The sequence below is a fragment of the Xenopus tropicalis genome, chromosome 5, assembly GCF_000004195.4.
Source record: "Xenopus tropicalis strain Nigerian chromosome 5, UCB_Xtro_10.0, whole genome shotgun sequence".
NCBI classification, from domain to species: domain Eukaryota; kingdom Metazoa; phylum Chordata; class Amphibia; order Anura; family Pipidae; genus Xenopus; species Xenopus tropicalis.
In genome coordinates, this window is record NC_030681.2 from 148,612,229 (window position 1) to 148,631,511 (window position 19,283).

At 40.8% G+C, this 19,283-nt stretch overlaps 1 protein-coding gene across 1 annotated transcript; it reads right to left on the minus strand.

Annotated features, from left to right (window-relative positions):
* Positions 1-1,330: 1,330 nt before the first annotated feature.
* LOC100124950 lies at positions 1,331-15,917 on the minus strand. The gene is made up of 10 exons (XM_031903023.1): positions 15,825-15,917; positions 15,468-15,659; positions 10,547-10,709; positions 10,309-10,458; positions 8,478-8,638; positions 6,323-6,499; positions 3,847-3,988; positions 3,331-3,515; positions 2,077-2,218; positions 1,331-1,698 (listed from the first exon to the last, which is right to left on the minus strand). The coding sequence occupies exons 2-10, from the start codon at positions 15,645-15,647 to the stop codon at positions 1,520-1,522; spliced, it is 1,479 nt and encodes a 492-aa protein (XP_031758883.1). The 5' UTR covers positions 15,648-15,659; positions 15,825-15,917; the 3' UTR covers positions 1,331-1,519.
* Between the last annotated feature and the right edge of the window lie 3,366 nt (positions 15,918-19,283).

The window sequence follows — 19,283 nt, forward strand, 5'->3', positions numbered from 1 at the left end:
GGTAAGATTACTGCCTTCACTCATTTGTGCCTTAATATTCTGTTGATGGTAATTCAATAAATGACTTTATGCTCGCCACCATTCTTAGCATTGGCAATAGACCAAAATGTCATTTTCACAGTAGCACCTACTGCCATGTACCCTACAAGTGCCTGTTAGCGACTGTCTTTTTCTGGTGAGCCCTAATGAGCTCCACCTAATCTGTGGGTGGAGTCTAATAGAACTCATGCTCTGGTCAAGTTGACATCCATTTTGGCATTTCCATTGCGTGCACACACACATACATGCAAACAGTGAATAATGTACCCATTATTGTAAAATATAAGGATATTATAAGTCACAGAGGAGTTCACAAACATACCTGTCCCTCTTACCAGCCAATGTGATGAAAGCTTGACAGGTGACAAGATAATAACTCACCTCAACACCTCTTGTAAATTATAACAAATTAGGAAACCATATACATGTGAAATACTGTTTGGGAGGCCCTGTCTCTCAAAAACTGACCCAGTGCTCTTCTTTTATCTGCCACCCAAACCATTACCCTAAAAGCAGGTTCTTTTGCAGGGAATTGTGGGGGGTTGCTCCTGGAGCTTTGTGTTGGTGGGTGGTGGCAGGAGAGGCAGAGAAATGAGAATGCAGCAATCAGAGATGCTTCTCTATAAGAGGGAGGAGAGAGATGATAAGCGGTAGGGGGGGGTAGACACAACGGAGCATTGGCTGGATTATCTGCAGGCCCGGATTTGTGGCAGAGAAATGAGAATGCAGCAATTAGAGATGCTTCTCTATCAGAGGAAGGAGAAATATGATAAGCGGTAGGGGCTGTAGACACAATGGAGCATTGGCTGGATTATCAGAAGGCCTGGATTTGTGGCAAAGCCACAAAGACATGTGCCTAGTGCAGCACAAATTTAGGGGTGGCATGCCTAGAGCTGTCAACTCCCCCAATTATCCGGGTGTTATCCAGTTTAGGCATCCCAACACAGTAAGCAATTACCCAAAGTTTTTAGCTTCTCTTTTAAAAAGTTTTTTGACCCAAAGGTCCTATTGCGCATATGAAAGGAGAGTGGAGGGAGGTGAAGGCTGTTGGGCCCCAGGTGCCCCCAGTAAAAATCCAGCCCTGATTATCAGCTTGCCTCCAAACACCTATACAATGCTGTGCTTTCTTAGAGCACCACAATAGCAATTAATAATGAACAGGAATGGCAGCCTGCACAATAAAATAGAAATTCCAATAAACTAATTTGCAAATTCAAATTTTATTTTCTGGAAAATTATGCTCACCATATGCATTGTATATAAAGATAATTTAAAAAAAATTACAAAATGATAACAGAATCCCTTTAATATATATAAAAAGCTACAAAGCACAGAATATTAGGTTGCTACGCATGCAATTAAAAAATGATGTGTCATAAATAGATTTTAGCTTCTTTTTATCTTCATTAGACAATACTTTTTTATACACATCATGATATAAAATATTTTATCACCAAGACCTTTAGTTTAGCTTTGAGTCTTAGTTGCGAGACAAGGCACAGATCTTATGAACCACAGGAACTGACGTAAACCCTCCTGTAGTGGTTAAGTTGAGGTCCTGTCCAGGAGGGGGCTGGAATGTGAAGTTCTGCAGAAGGTTTGTGAAGAACAGGAAGAGTTCCATCTTGGCCAACGTCTCTCCGGCACAACTTCTTTTTCCTAAAACAAGCAGATTTAGAAACATCAGTGATGATATCTGTACCATTTAATTATCATTCCACAAAGGCCGATACCAGCAAGGCTAGCCTCTTTTATGAAGGAAGCTCAGAAATCTGTTGAGACTCAAATAGACAGTGGCTCACACTATGGCTCACAACCTGACTGTATCACTTGGGTCTAGGGGGAATCAAAGGAATTATAGCCTTTGCATACAGTCAAAACTCCTGACTTATTTTGAGGCAATATAAGGTCTTTATAAAAGTAATCCTTTTGATGCAAACCAATTATTTCAACACAGATTGGATAATAAATGTTTGAATTGATTTGCTCATTTCTGTGGATAGGCTGAACCTGTAACTGGAATAGTAGACACAGTACCTGCTGAGAAGGGAAGGAAGGCCTCATTCTTTACAAAGTTTCCTTTGGAGTCAAGGAAATGTTGAGGGTAAAATTCATATGGTCTTTCAAAGTAAGCCTTATCCCGTAGAACGGAAGTCAGCATTGGGATCACTTGGGTTCCCTAAAATAAAGGTGGGAATAATAATTATAGTAAGCTGCAGATGAAGCTACTTGGATTTGTGAGTTAAATGCCTCATAACCCAAGATAAACTGAAGAAACTGTGTTATCTTAAGTCACGTAAAACTCATTTAGCACTTTTAACCTTTCAAAGAGCACCATTGTTTACGTAAGGCAACTCCTTAATTAGATGGGACTTCTGTGTTAAATGGGATAAGTGAGTTAAATGAGTTTAGTTATTCTGTGTTAAACACGAACCAAAGTGGCTTATGTTTCCAAGTATGTTTGTGAAGATTCTCATTCATCCAGGTCATGGTATATCTGTAGTAATAAGTCAAATCAACTGCACTTGCTGTATTTTGCCAGTCATCCAACTGAATTGAGAAAGCCAGTCGGATTCTGACTTGAGAAAGCCAGTCGGATTCTGACTTGAGAAAGCCAGTTGGATTCTGATTTGAGAAAGCCAGTTGGGTTCTGACTTGAGAAAGCCAGTTGGATTCTGACTTGAGAAAGCCAGTTGGATTCTGACTTGAGAAAGCCAGTTGGATTCTGACTTGAGAAAGCCAGTCGGATTCTGACTTGAGAAAGCCAGTTGGATTCTGATTTGAGAAAGCCAGTTGGGTTCTGACTTGAGAAAGCCAGTTGGATTCTGACTTGAGAAAGCCAGTTGGATTCTGACTTGAGAAAGCCAGTTGGATTCTGACTTGAGAAAGCCAGTTGGATTCTGACTTGAGAAAGCCAGTTGGATTCTGACTTGAAAAAGCCAGTTGGATTCTGACTTGAGAAAGCCAGTTGGATTCTGACTTGACAAAGCTAGTTGGATTCTGACTTGAGAAAGCCAGTTGGATTCTGACTTGAGAAAGCCAGTTGGATTCTGACTTGAGAAAGCCAGTTGGATTCTGACTTGAGAAAGCCAGTTGGATTCTGATTAGAGAAAGCCAGTTGGATTCTGATTAGAGAAAGCCAGTTGGATTCTGACTTGAGAAAGCCAGTTGGATTCTGACTTGAGAAAGCCAGTTGGATTCTGACTTGAGAAATCCAGCTGGATGACTGGCAAAACATCTTCAAGAAAAACACAAAGTTCAGTTAATTTGACTGTTATGAAAAATTCTCACCTTTGGAATAAAATAGCCCCTGAAAGTGACATCCTTAGTTGTTGCATGGGGAAGGTTAGCAGGAATAATGTCTGCAAATCTCTGAATCTCATTGATAACGGCATCAGTATAGGGCATTTGTTTTCTATGCTCTGTTTGAGGCTGAGCTGATCCAATCACTTTGTTGATTTCATCTTGGACCTTCTCTGTCATAATGAGCAAAAAAAGTAAATCACTCTACAGTGAGATGGACAGTAAGCCTGTGGGAGATGGCTATATGGCATGAAAGCTTGTGGGTGATGGCTATGTGGCATGAAAGCTTGTGGGAGATGGCTATGTGGCATGAAAGCTTGTGGGAGATGGCTATGTGGCATGAAAGCTTGTGGGAGATGAGTATGTGGCATGAAAGCTTGCGGGAGATGGCTATGTGGCATTAAAGCTTGAGGGAGATGGTTATGGACATGCTTGTGAAAAGTTACTGATATACATACTTCAATATATACTAAAATTATGGCTGGAATTGAAACAATCACTTACTTTGAATTTCTGGATATTTCATCATTAACAGGAGGCCCCATCGCAGTGTTGTTGAGGTGGTTTCCATTCCAGCAACAAATAAACCATCTACAAGTGATACTAGATTCTCATTGTGAAAAAACAGTCCAGGATTTGGCTTTTCCTGAAATGCACAGAGTAGATATTAAATAAAAGGCCTTCAAATACATGTCTAATGGAGTTATGATGATAAATGCTATTAAGTTGTTGTGTTGGGCCACTGGCCAGGGTAACATGTGAGTTTTTGCAAGGAGATTCAAACTAAATTCTCACTGAACTTTGCCAAATTAGTAGTTTGAGTTCTTTGCCAGTAAAAACCTAAAAATTCTATAATGGAAGCAGTCATTGTAGATATTGATGGAATTTATTGACGGCATGCCTCCTATCCCCAATGCTGTTTGCCCTAGCAATTGAGCCACTGGACACTCTACTTCGGGTGTCAACAGTGATAGAAGGGCTAGGACTACATTCCATTGAAGAAAACGTTGATGCAGATGACATGCTTATTTATCTGGCTAATCCCACCGTGGCCCTGACAGAACTATTGCGGGTGTTCTCAGCCTTTGAATCATTCTCTGGCCTCCAAGTCAACAAGAATAAATCGGTTATTTTTTCCAATAGATCCCCTTCCCAGTGTTCCACAATCATATATTGAGTAACGTCAGGTGGTACCCAGTTTTAAATACCTACTGATAATAGTTAACAAAGATTTTACTAAATTTGAGACCACACCAATTGTACAGGGTGTGGTCTCTAGAATCTATGTATGGCAGGACCTCCCCCTCACTCTCCCAGGTAGGATAAACCTACTCAAAATGGTAATTCTCCCCAAATTAAATTATGTCTTCCAGAACTCCCCAGTAATCCCCCAATAAGCCCAATGGTTTAATTGCCTTAATAAAATAATCAGTGGTGTCTCTGGGCTGATGCACACCTGTGTCTCAATATGAAAATCCTACAGGCACCCAGCACTAAAGGAGGGTTGGCGCTACCAGATTGTAAACTCTTCTTCTGGCCGAGCCAGCAGGTCTATGTTCATTGGTGGTTGACGCCGGCCACAGTTAACCTGGCTGTGATGTACTCTTTAGGAGCATTAGCCAGACTCCCGTACAGAGGTCCCTCACGTAATTACCGCATTACTACTCTGATGCTTACGGTGAATACAGTTTTTCAAAGATCCCCACAAATATGGTCCTCTCTGACTCCTTTATGGGGAAATTCCTCACTCACCCACTTTTCTGTAGTGCTTAAGATTAGTCTATGGGCAGATAAAGGTATTAAAACATTAAATGACATTGGGAAAAAGGGAGGTTCCCCCAGCTTTGTATTTCCCTTCCGTTTACAACTTAGACAAGCTTTTTCTGTCCAGTTTCCTACCAGACCATTACAGCTAAGAGAATCTTCCCTAGAAAGATATCTACACAGAACTGACCTGAGTAAAGGTTTGTTATGGTTTTATATTTTACTATGGCAATTAAATTAAACCCAATAGGACTGTTCTGCCCCCAATAAGGGGTAATTATATCTTAGTTGGGATCAAGTACAGGTACTGTTTTATTATTACAGAGAAAAGGGAATCATTTAACCATTAAATAAACCCAATAGGGCTGTTCTGCCCCCAATAAGGGGTAATTATATCTTAGTTGGGATCAAGTACAGGTACTGTTTTATTATTACAGAGAAAAGGGAATCATTTAACCATGAAATAAACCCAATAGGGCTGTTCTGCCCCCAATAAGGGGTAATTATATCTTAGTTGGGATCAAGTACAGGTACTGTTTTATTATTACAGAGAAAAGGGAATCATTTAACCATGAAATAAACCCAATAGGGCTGTTCTGCCCCCAATAAGGGGTAATTATATCTTAGTTGGGATCAAGTATAGGTACTGTTTTATTATTACAGAGAAAAGGGAATCATTTAACCATGAAATAAACCCAATAGGGCTGTTCTGCCCCCAATAAGGGGTAATTATATCTTAGTTGGGATCAAGTATAGGTACTGTTTTATTATTACAGAGAAAAGGGAATCATTTAACCATTAAATAAACCCAATAGGGGGTAATTATATCTTAGTTGGGATCAAATAAAATGTACTGTTTTATTCCTACAGAGAAAAAGGAAATCATTTTTAAAAATGTGAATTATTTGATTAAAATTGAGTCTATGGGAGATGGCCTTTCTGTGATTCGGAACTTTCTGGATAATGGGTTTCTGGATAAGGGGCCTGATACCTGTATATATGTCCATAGGTTGTCCAGATAAGTTCAAATTGGTGTGTGAACCACATCCTGTTCTGTAATTCTAAGGTTTTCAGTAGGCATTGAATCAATAAGCACAGCAGACTTGTGCCTATATTAGGTGCCAATATATACTGTAGTTGCCACATAAAATAACATTTAGGCACCCTGTAATGAGCTATACAATTAGCCCTTGTCCACAAAAATGATTACCCTTACCTCACTTTGCTTGGCAAGGAAGGCATCAATGAAATCTCTTTGGTCGTTTATGTCCAGTTGAGCCTTGTGTTCAGTAAATGTTTCTTTAATAAACGTATGAGATTTCTGAGTGTTCTTTATAACATTATGGTGACTCCCAGGTAACCATTTCATCACGGATGGATATGCATTGTATAGCTTGCAGAAAGAAATGGCAATGATGGCATTTTAATAAGTGTTCAAATACGTTTCTATATAAATAGAGTTCATCTTGAACCCTACATTTCCTACAGCAGGGATCCCCAACCTTTCCTACTCGTGAGCCACAGTCAAATATAAAAAGACTTGGAGAGCAACACAAGCACCATAAAAGTTCATGGAGGAGTCAAATAAGGGCTGTGATTGGCTATTAGGGGCCTCTATGCACCCTATCAGCTTACAGGGGCTTTATTTGGTAGGAAATCTTGTTTTTATTCAACCAAAACTTGCCCCCAAGTCAGGAATTCAAAAATAACTCCCTGGTTTGGGGGCACTGAGAGCAACATCCAAGGGGTTGGGGAGCAACATGTTCCCTCTGAGTCACTGGGGATCACTGGTGTATAGGCGTACAATGTAATGTTAGTAATTTAGCCATAGTACCAAGGTAATCTTGGAATCCAAAATTTCAATCCTCCTTTTAGGAGTAGCAATTTTACCCATTTTTTTTCCTCTACCAGGTCATCAGAATAAGGTCCCCTGCTCCTTCTCTTTGGGCAAATAGGTATTCAGAGCTTTGCTACCTAAACTGCCTAAATAATTGGGGCACAAACCCTGGCCATGGAAGGCTGAATGAATAGATCAGAGGTCCCCAACCTTTCTTACTCGTGAGCCACAGTCAAATGTACAAAGACTTGGGGAGCAACACAAGCACCATAAAAGTTCATGGAGGTGCCAAATAAGGGCTGTGATTGGCTATTAGGGGCCTCTATGCACCCTATCAGCTTACAGGGGCTTTATTTGGTAGGAAATCTTGTAATAGGATACTAAACCATATTAATAACGTTAAAAAAACATACAGACCCCGTAATGTTCCGCCTTACGCATTTCGTACCCTTCTGGTACTTAGTAATAGGCTGTTGTGTCCCTGTCAGAGAGAGGCACCACTCCCCTCAATGTTATGCATAATGTTAAACTGATTCATTTACAGGGTTCTGTATTATGTAAAGCTATATGTACTTCATATAAATCAATAATATATTAATGGAAATCTCGATACACTTTATGCCAATAATCCCTACATTAAATCAGCACTCCCTTAATCAGTATAAATTGAGCTTAATACAATACCTACACTAGAATTAGCAATATTAAATAGTAGAAGATCTATTCGAGTGTTGCACTGCTCCTAATGGCCTCATTAAATTACTTAAATCAATATTCCAATAAAAGACCTAATAAATAATATCTAAAGAAATATATAAAAAAACAGTAAAGCCATTGTAACATTGTCCCCGGGCTCCTCCATGTAGGTGCGCCCCCGGCAAGTCCATCCTCAGCACGTTCCATAACACGCAATAACGCGGGGCTGTGTCGTGACGTCGGCGGGCATTCTGACATCACTTTTGGCGCCAAATTTGAATTTAAAACCAGTTCTCTGCTTGTTTCAATTGCCCAAGCTGGTTCTGTGTACCTGGTTCCTAGCTAAGCTCTATTTGTGATTGATCTACTGGTTTTGACTCCTTGCCTGACTTCTGATTTGCTACTCTTCGCTGCCTGCCACTGACCCTTGCCTGGCTTTGATTCCGTCTGATCCCTTCTGTATCGCATTTCTGTAAATAACCTTGGCCATAACCTTGGCCGTGATGGGATCCCTGTCAATCCCACCGCAGAATGTCCAGGGCCCCAAAAAGGCGTCGGTGAACAGGGCTCTCCTGCCTCACCTAAGAGGTTATTCCTGGCAGTTTCAGGCTCCTATACATACAGTCCGTAACAATCAAACTCATAGTTAAGGCCCAAAGGTAAGCGTGTATGAAACTGAAAAACCTAGAACACTTCCCCTCTAGCCAAGAGGCCCAACAAATTCCCTCCTCTCACTCCTAATCTTACTTTCTCAATTCCCTGGACTGAAAGAAAATTAGTATCACTCCTACTGGACTGTGCAAAATGTCTTGTTATATTGCAAAAAGAAGTGCCTCACCAAAACTATAGGACTCCCCAGAATCCTGACCATTTCATTTGATAAGCCAATGAGCTTCAGAAGGGTTGGATCCTGATATTCAAAGCGATGGCCAAGCAGAATAGATACGATGATGTTGGCTACTGCGGCGTTCATTATCAAGTTGGTCTCAAATGGCTCTCCTGCAATTATAGCAATGGAATATACAGGTATGGGACCCGTTATCCAGACTGCTTGGGACCTGGGGTTTTCCGGATAAGGGGTCTTTCCGTAATTCAGATCTCCTACCTTAAGTCTGCTAAAAAAAATATTTAAACAGCAATTAAACCCAATGGGATTGTTTTGGCTCCAATAAGGATTAGTTGGGATCAAGTACAGGTACTGTTTTATTATTACAGAGAAAAGGGAATCATTTAACCATGAAATAAACCCAATAGGACTGTTCTGCCCCCAATAAGGGGTAATTATATCTTAGTTGGGATCAAGTACAGGTACTGTTTTATTATTACAGAGAAAAAGGAAACCATTTTGAAAAGTGTGAATTATTTGATTAAAATGGAGTCTATGGGAGATGAACTTCCGTAATTCGGACTTTCTGGTTAATGGGTTTCCAGATAAGGGGTCCGATACCTGTATAACAAACTACATAATACATACATGTTTCCTAAGAAATAAAGCAGGAAAGTATTAATTTGTACATAATGCCCTATATACTGTACACTACTCAAGCTTAAGATCCCCAAGGGATCTTAAGCCAGGGATCCCCAGCCTTTTTTCCTTGTGAGCCACACTTGGATATAAAAAGTTTTGGTGATCTGCTCAGGGCGGTGATCGGCTATTTGGTAGCCCCATGTGACTGAGGTTCTGCTTGGGGTAAAACTGTGTCTCTGTGCTCCCAAAACTTGTCTCCAAGCCAGAAATGTAAAAATGGCACCTACTTTGAGGCCACTGGGAGCAACATCAAAAGGGTTGGGGAGCAACATGTTGCAGTGACTCTGAGCCTATTGGTTGCAGTGACTCTGAGCCTATTGGTTGCAGTGACTCTGAGCCTATTGGTTGCAGTGACTCTGAGTCTATTGGTTGCAGTGACTCTGAGTCTATTGGTTGCAGTGACTCTGAGCCTATTGGTTGCAGTGACTCTGAGCCTATTGGTTGCAGTGACTCTGAGCCTATTGGTTGCAGTGACTCTGAGCCTATTGGTTGCAGTGACTCTGAGCCTATTGGTTGCAGTGACTCTGAGCCTATTGATTGCAGTGACTCTGAGCCTATTGGTTGCAGTGACTCTGAGCCTATTGGTTGCAGTGACTCTGAGCCTATTGGTTGCAGTGACTCTGAGCCTATTGGTTGCAGTGACTCCGAGCCTATTGGTTGCAGTGACTCTGAGTCTATTGGTTGCAGTGACTCTGAGTCTATTGGTTGCAGTGACTCTGAGTCTATTGGTTGCAGTGACTCTGAGTCTATTGGTTGCAGTGACTCTGAGCCTATTGGTTGCAGTGACTCTGAGTCTATTGGTTGCAGTGACTCTGAGCCTATTGGTTGCAGTGACTCTGAGCCTATTGGTTGCAGTGACTCTGAGCCTATTGGTGACTCTATACTATATTTAGTAAAAGGCACTTCCTATGCTTCTTCTCTCCTAATTATAGAATTGTTCAAGATTCCCAGCTTATCCAATGGGAGGCATATTATAATTGATTATTTTATTAAACATTACACATATACATTACCATAACTTTAATATGAATAATTCATAGCTATATAACTTCAGAACTTAATACATATACCCGACAATGGGCCCTTATAGTTTGTGTAAAACATGCAATACACGCACTGTATGTTATAATTCAGATCTAACCTTTGTAGGATTGAAATGTTTCCACCAGGGAATGACATTCCTCATTAATTCTGTCCTCTATAGTTCTCTTCCCCATGCCAAAGTCTCTCAGTGTCGCAATTGTAAATCTTCTCATCACTTTCCAGTTTTCACCGTGAGAAAAAGTAATACCTGCATAGAAAATAGGTGCACTGGAAATATATAGTCAGAAACCAAAAGACAAACTATATTTAGAAAAATGTAGTTTAAATGTAGTTACCATGTCCATTTGATCTTCTATGAAACGTTTCTATGATGGGCCGGTCTGAGAACTCCTCGGCATGGTTAATCAGAGCGTCTTTCACTGCGTCATACCCGCACAGAACAACCACCTTCTCTGTACCCAACTGCACACGGAATACTGATCCGTACTTTTTCCCAAGCTGTAAAGTGAGAATTTAAAAGGCAATAAATAGATGAAATAGTTTTCAGATATTACTTATATGTCATTTATAGACAATTAATTATATGAGTGCAAACCCTTGCCCCTTCCACATCATCTAATGTCCTCATTCTTTGTGGGTATTTTGGCCAACTTGATGTTAAATGCTAGTACAGGTATTGGACCTGTTATCCAGAATGCTCGGGACCAAGGGTATTCTGGATAAGGGGACTTTCTGAAATTTGAATCTTCATACCATAAGTCTACTAAAAAATCAATAAAACATGAATTAAACCCAATAGGATTATTTTGCATCCAGTAAGGATTAATTATATCATAGCTGGCATCAAATGCAAAGCTCTGTTTTAGTTTTACAGAGAAAAAGGAAATCAATGTAAAAAATCTGAATTATTTGATTAAAATGAAGGCTATGGGAGACAGGCTTTCCGTAATTCGGAGCTTTCTGGATACCGGGTTTCCGGATAACAGATGCCATGCCAGTAGTAAATATAATTATAATAATAATAATTATTATTATTAACATTTATTTATAAAGCGCCAACATATCCCGCAGCGCTGTACAATAAGTGGGTTTCATACATTGGGCATACAGAGTAACATATAAAGCAACCAATAACCGATACAAGAGGTGAAGAGGGCCCTGCCCAAAAGAGCTTACACTCTACAAGGAGACATACAGAGTAACATATAAAGCAATCAATAACCGATACAAGAGGGGAAGAGAGCCCTGCCCAAAAGAGCTTACACTCTACAAGGAGACATACAGAGTAATATATAAAGCAATCAATAACCGATACAAGAGGGGAAGAGAGCCCTGCCCAAAAGAGCTTACACTCTACAAGGAGACATACAGAGTAATATATAAAGCAACCAATAACCGATACAAGAGGGGAAGAGAGCCCTGCCCAAAAGAGCTTACAGTCTACAAGGAGACATACAGAGTAACATATAAAGCAACCAGTAACCGATACAAGAGGGGAAGAGAGCCCTGCCCAAAAGAGCTTACACTCTACAAGGAGACATACAGAGTAATCTATAAAGCAACCAATAACCGATACAAGAGGGGAAGAGAGCCCTGCCCAAAAGAGCTTACAGTCTACAAGGAGACATACAGAGTAATATATAAAGCAACCAATAACCGATACAAGAGGGGAAGAGAGCCCTGCCCAAAAGAGCTTACAGTCTACAAGGAGATATACAGAGTAGCATATAAAGCAACCAGTAACCGATACAAGAGGGGAAGAGAGCCCTGCCCAAAAGAGCTTACAATCTACAAGGAGACATACAGAGTAACATATAAAGCAATCAATAACCGATACAAGAGGTGAAGAGAGCCCTGCCCAAAAGAGCTTACACTCTACAAGGAGACATACAGAGTAACATATAAAGCAACCAGTAACCGATACAAGAGGGGAAGAGGGCCCTGCCCAAAAGAGCTTACAATCTACAAGGAGACATACAGAGTAACATATAAAGCAATCAATAACCGATACAAGAGGTGAAGAGAGCCCTGCCCAAAAGAGCTTACACTCTACAAGGAGACACACAGAGTAACATATAAAGCAACCAATAACTGATACAAGAGGGGAAGGGAGCCCTGCCCAAAAGAGCTTACAATCTACAAGGAGACACACAGAGTAACATATAAAGCAACCAATAACCGATACAAGAGGGGAAGAGAGCCCTGCCCAAAAGAGCTTACAATCTAATTCCTTCTAAACAGCAAGTCAAAAGCCAACACAAGGGGCCTGATGGTCATAGCTAGGTCAGAACACCAAATCTTGTAGGCAATTTCAACATTTTGGGCAGTAGGTCTTTTGCATGGTGTTATTAATGGTATCTACCACCTGCATGAAAAGGGTCATATTTACAGCATTTCTGTTGCTCTATGCAGCTGCTGTAGACTACCTAATGTACAAGGGCAGATGGTCAAGTCTTCTGCCCAAGGATTATCTCTCTTACTCCCAATGCCTATTTACAAAAAATAAGCCAAAGGCACAACATGCCTTTGCAAGATGCAGGTTGAGGGTGTGGCCCCATTAAGTTATAGTAACAATATGGTTACAGCGGATACAGAAAAGGCAGATGTGCTTAACCAGTTCTTTTCTTCTGTGTATACAGTAGAGGAGCCAGTGGGCCAAGTCCCACCCAATAGCTGCACTGTTGCCTCAGCTCCAACTACACAGTGGTTGGCACAGGATATGGTGCTTAAAGGGTTACACACGATAAATGTAAACAAGGCACCTGGGCCAGATGGAAAACCCCCTCGGGTACTGAGAGAGCTAGGGGCAGAATTGCAGTGGCCCTTGTTTCTGATATTCTCAGACTCTCTTTCATCAGGTATGGTACCTAGGGATTGGAAGAAGGCGAATGTCATTCCCATATTTAAAAAGGGAGTAAGATCTCAGCCTGGCAATTATAGGCCTGTAAGTTTGACATCCGTGGTGGGCAAGTTATTTGAAGGCTTGTTAAGGGATCACATTCAAAATTATGTAGTGGAGAATGGCATTATGAGCAGTAATCAGCATGGCTTTATGAAGGACAGGTCATGTCAGACCAATTTAATTGCTTTTTATGATGAGGTAAGTAAGAAGCTGGACAGTGGGGATGCAGTAGATATCATCTATTTGGATTTTGCCAAAGCATTTGATACCGTTCCCCACAAACGACTGCTTTCTAAGCTAAGGTCTATTGGTCTTAGTGAAGTCGTTTGCACATGGATAGAAAACTGGCTACAGGATCGGGTACAGAGGGTGGTTGTTAATGGCACATTCTCTACTTGGAGTAAGGTTCTCAGTGGGGTCCCTCAGGGTTCTGTACTGGGTCCACTTTTGTTTAATTTGTTCATAAATGACTTAGGGGAGGGTATTATGAGTAATGTATCAGTGTTTGCAGATGACACAAAACTCTGCAGCCCAGTCAATTCTATCCAGGATGTGACATCCCTGCAGCAGGATCTTGACCAACTGGCAATCTGGGCAGCTAAGTGGCAGATGAGATTTAATGTGGATAAGTGTAAGGTCATGCACCTGGGATGTAAAAATATGCAAGCCCCGTATACCCTTAATGGGACTGCACTAGGCAAATCCATAATGGAGAAGGACCTTGGAGTCCTTGTAGATAATAAACTTGGCTGTAGCAAGCAATGCCAGGCAGCAGCTGCAAGGGCAAACAAGGTTTTGAGCTGTATTAAAAGGGGTATAGATTCACGGGAGGAGGGGGTTATCCTTCCCCTTTACAGAGCGCTGGTAAGGCCCCATCTAGAATATGCTGTTCAGTTTTGGTCTCCAGTGCTCAAACGGGACATTACTGAGTTAGAGTGGGTCCAGAGAAGGGCAACTAAGCTGGTAAAGGGTATGGGAAGTCTCAGTTATGGGGAAAGACTGGCCAAGTTGGGTCTGTTTACACTGGAGAAGAGGCGCTTAAGAGGTGACATGATAACTATGTATAAATATATAAAGGGATCATATAATAACCTTTCTAATGTTTTATTTACCAGTAGGTCCTTCCAACGGACACGAGGGCACCCACTCCGTTTAGAAGAAGGGAGGTTCCATTTAAACATTCGGAAAGGATTTTTTACAGTGAGAGCTGTGAAGTTGTGGAATTCCCTCCCCGAATCAGTCGTGCTGGCTGATACATTATATAACTTTAAGAAGGGGCTGGATGGATTCTTAGCAAGTGAGGGAATACACGGTTATGGGAGATAGCTCTTAGTACAAGTGAGGGAATACAGGGGTAGGGGAGATAGCTCTCAGTACAAGTGAGGGAATACAGGGGTAGGGGAGATAGCTCTCAGTACAAGTGAGGGAATACAGGGGTAGGGGGGATAGCTCTCAGTACAAGTGAGGGAATACAGGGGTATGGGAGATAGCTCTCAGTACAAGTGAGGGAATACAGGAGTAGGGGAGATAGCTCTCAGTACAAGTGAGGGAATACAGGGGTAGGGGAGATAGCTCTCAGTACAAGTGAGGGAATACAGGGGTAGGGGAGATAGCTCTCAGTACAAGTGAGGGAATACAGGGTTATGGGAGATAGCTCTCAGTACAAGTGAGGGAATACAGGGGTAGGGGAGATAGCTCTCAGTACAAGTGAGGGAATACAGGGGTATGGGAGATAGCTCTCAGTACAAGTGAGGGAATACAGGGGTAGGGGGGATAGCTCTCAGTACAAGTGAGGGAATACAGGGGTATGGGAGATAGCTCTCAGTACAAGTGAGGGAATACAGGGTTATGGGAGATAGCTCTCAGTACAAGTGAGGGAATACAGGGTTATGGGAGATAGCTCTTAGTACTAGTTGATCCAGGGACTGGTCCGATTGCCATCTTGGAGTCAGGAAGGAATTTTTTCCCCTCTGCGGCAAATTAGAGAGGCTTCAGATGGGGTTTTTTGCCTTCCTCTGGATCAACTAGTAGTTAGGCAGGTTATATATAGGCATTATGGTTGAACTTGATGGACGTATGTCTTTTTTCAACCCAACTTACTATGTTACTATGTTACAACATGAGATCTAAGCTCGTAGAAGCACAAGGCCATTGAGAAGCCTAAATGTTGACCAGGAATTTCTAAAATCTCTCTTTGCTGGTCAACAAGCTACGTGGTATTTGTGGAATCTTCATTATCATGTATTAACAAGAGCAATGGGATTTAGATGATTGGAACCTTTGGTGCAAAATGGAATATTCAGTCTATTTCCTTACAGTAAATAGTCATTCTCATGAAATATGTTTCTGTTTACCTCCATGAATGTCATATAAGGTTTCTTCAAGTTTATTATATGTAGATTTCCGATAAGGGGTAATGGCTTTGGTCCAGGGGGGAAGTTTGGAGGGGTTCCTTTCCCACCATATACAAGGTATATCAAAAATAGGCAAATGACAATTGCCAAGAACAGAGTGATTGGCTCAAAACTGACCATGACTAGAGGAACCTGAAATGAGAAGAAGGACATTTATATTGTACTAACTAATGCATTCTGCAGAACAGTCTATGTCCAAATGTCTATAGGAAGTAAGAGCAATAAAACCCTACTCTTGAATTATGAAGTTATTTCCAATAATGCGAATGAAACATAATGAAAACTGTAATCAATTACCTGTGAATACACCAATGTTGTGTGCTGTTTGCTCCTCAAAAATCTCCTTTCTGACCTCTACGACTGCTTTTTATTTAGTATAAAATGGCATGATTAAATATTGACTTTATCAGTTATTTGTCTGGTTTAAGTGTGGAAGCCCTGCCCCTTGGCATTTTAGAATTTTAGATTTTTGGGACTGTGAGACTGCAATAAATGTAGTTACAGTATAACTAAATGTGCTACAAACAGTCCAGTTCATCCAAGTTCTTGCTTGTACACAGACTAAAGAACACAAAGTTCCAAGTAGCTCATTGCTTTGATATAAGAAACGTTTGAGAACTGGAGTTCCATCTCTGGTTGCAGCTAGGGAAACATGTAGTGGTGGCTGTGTGAGTTCCACAATTACTAAACTTTGCTTTACTAGATTATTTTGTAAAATTATTCTAAAGCAGTGGTTCTCAACCTTTCTAATGCCGTGACCCTTTAATCCTAAGACCATCAGAAATATGTGTTTTCCGATGGTCTTAGGCGACCCCTGTAAAAGGGTCGTTCGACCCGCAAAGGGGTCCTGACCCACAGGTTGAGAACCACTGGTCTAAAGGTTATCAGTCTGAAGGCCTCATGTAGTGATATTTAGCCGCTTATTTGCCATCCTAGATATCATGGGAAGCCCTCACAAAAGCTACTTAGCATTAGATATAAGTGATGTTTTACTTTTAGAACCATCTAATGATACAACAATCATTTTACACAACTGTCTTCAAAACAATGCAAAACAATATCTAGTATAAATAAATCTAAAGCAACTGGACTTGCTAAGTAATCATTGAAGACGTTTCGCTACTCATCCGAGCAGCTTCTTCAGTTCAACTAGTCCAGTTGCTTTAGATTTATTTATACTAGATATACCATGACCTGGATGAAAATCTTCATATGCAATGTAAAAAAATCTAGTTTTGAATAAAGGGGGACCAAAATAAATGTTGGTCTACAAAAGGAGAAAGCAACCCCAACGGTCTGAAAAACAATGGATTGATGTATGGTCAGTGAGCTTTATTGTATCCTCAACTGTTAATTCATCTGTAAGGAGGTCTTATATGTCTATGCAGATGTATTGTCTGCATAGACTATCTGAAGTCCATTTAGACTCCACCAAGCTTCATTGTGTTTCATCAATGATCTCATCTCCATTCACCACTATGGATTTGTATGTGACTATTTGTTATGTCATGTATTATAGTGGGCTGCCAAATTATCAATTGTCTGCTAACAAATGCCATTGGTACTGTAAAGAAAGAGAGTATACTAGTTAATATAGATGACATTACTGAGATGTAACTGGATATATCTGGGCAGGAAACCTGAATGTCTATGCCATGTGTAGGAAGAACATGCAGTGGGTTTTTTGGATATAAAGTCTCGTTTTAAAGCCAACTATTAAGGAGCTCATACAGTAGGAGGTGTGCATAGCAGTACTGTAGAACTACAAGGTTGTGGTAAGAGCTTCTAATGTAGAAGAGTATATTGCATCATACTTTGAAAGTGGCTTGACATTTAATATAGAGAATATCTTCAGATGCAAAGAAGAACTAGACTTGGAGTGAGTTACTAGTCATTGCTTCAAAAAATCTTTGTGCTTTATTCTTAAAAATGGGATTTTTAGGTAAATCCTATGGAAGTGGTTCCTAAACTGGGGGCTCAGTTTCGAAACCAGTTAGAGTGATATTTGAGAAGAATACTAATTTGTTGTAGAAGACACACCGGACAGTCATTGCTCCACATAGTATATTGGGTTCCAGATGGAACATGCTGAGCCATAATGCACTATCACAGTCTACATCTTCTATAGATAAGCCTTAAAAAAAAACAAAAAAAGTAAGTGATCTACAGCACTAAAAGCTCAATTGAGTAGAATAATTCTGTACAGCGTGCCAGTGGTAATTGTCCCTTAACGTAGAATTTATATATAAATACAATTGTGCTAATGATGAGTATTCTACAGGTTATGTTTCCAATTTCACCTATGTTTAGAGACAACACGATACATGGCAAGATCAAGAGACTCAGCCCAACTAGGGATGCACCAAATCCACTATACTGGGATTCTGCCAAATCCAGAATTCTTCATCAAAGATTTGGCTGAATAGTGAACCAAATCCGAACCCTAATTTGCCCGAATCCTGAACCAAATCTTGGTCTTTTTTGTCCTCAACCTCTCTGGGCAATTGACTCATTTCATCAACCCACATGCCCCTGCCAATAAGCAAGGTTTGGGGTTTTTTAAACGCAAATCACCTTTCCCTTGTGGAATTTAATGGAAAGACTTGCTAAATCTATTGCTTCATAATTCTGCTGCTACATAAGTAAACCATTAACATCACCAGCCTACAGTACAAATGGAATACTGATTTTTATGCCAGGACATTTTGACACTCAGAGGCTTATATTTATTATTGCTCGAGCAAGTGGTTATAGAAAGCGAGCAAGTGGGTTCCCATTTTCTATAATCCATTGCATGGGCTTGTTGAAGAACAGATATTTTTTGGAAAGGAATAACAATCTTGGCAGGTTTTAGCCAAACCCAGGATAACCCTCTCCTTTCCTCCTTCCCACACTAGGTTATCTTCCTCTTACCCAACTGGCTTCATCATCCTAAAGCTGTTCTCCACCACCAGCACACCTATCCAAGCTACAGTAGGTCCTGCTCAGTGAGCAAGAGACTCAAAATATTGCCAGTCAATTCCAGACTTGCAATTTGATGCTCTAGATCCCCAAACTTTCTTACTGGTGAGCCACAGTCAAATGCAAAAAGACTTGGGGAGCAACACGAGCACCATAAAAGTTCATGGAGGAGCCAAATAAGGGCTGTGATTGGCTATTAGGCAGCCTCTATGCACCCTATCAGCTTACAGGGGCTTTATTTGGTAGGAAATCTTGTTTTTATTCAACCAAAACTTGCCACCAACCCAGGAATTTAAAAAAAAACCTGCTCTGGGGACTCTGGGAGCAACACCCAAGGGGTTGGGGAGCAATATGTTGCTCACGAGCCACTGGTTGGGGATCACTGTTCTAGATCTCTAACCTGAGCTTAAGTGACAATTCACTCACATCCACCACAGCGGCACCTTGAAACTCCTCTTCCAAGTATGATCCCATATTGCAAATGATCAGACTTTCAATCTTGATACCACTCATTATGCCAATTAACTTGTGCACAGAAGATTAGACATAGTTATTGTGACGCTCACCACAATTTCTATTTTCCCTTCCGGGCTGGAATGAAACCTTTACTGCTAGAACAACATGGGTTTTGAAGGCCATTTATGGGGCATTACCACATTTAAAGGGAACTCCCATGTTTGTAAGGCACTTCAAGTTTCAAAGGATACTCATGTTTAACAGTGAGTCCTATGTTCGAGCGATTGTGTGTTCAAAAGAAATATATGTTAAAGCCAAACAAGAAAATGGTAATTTGAG

Excerpts from the sequence above, each read along its gene's own strand:
- LOC100124950 (XM_031903023.1), bottom strand. The coding sequence starts at position 15,647 with ATGGTCAGTTTTGAGCCAATCACTCTGTTCTTGGCAATTGTCATTTGC. Across the intron at positions 6,500-8,477 it reads TGGGGAGTCCTATAGTTTTG|CTATACAATGCATATCCATC; the intron begins GTGAGGCACTTC and ends TCTTTCTGCAAG. Across the intron at positions 3,516-3,846 it reads GAAATATCCAGAAATTCAAA|AGAAGGTCCAAGATGAAATC; the intron begins GTAAGTGATTGT and ends TCATTATGACAG.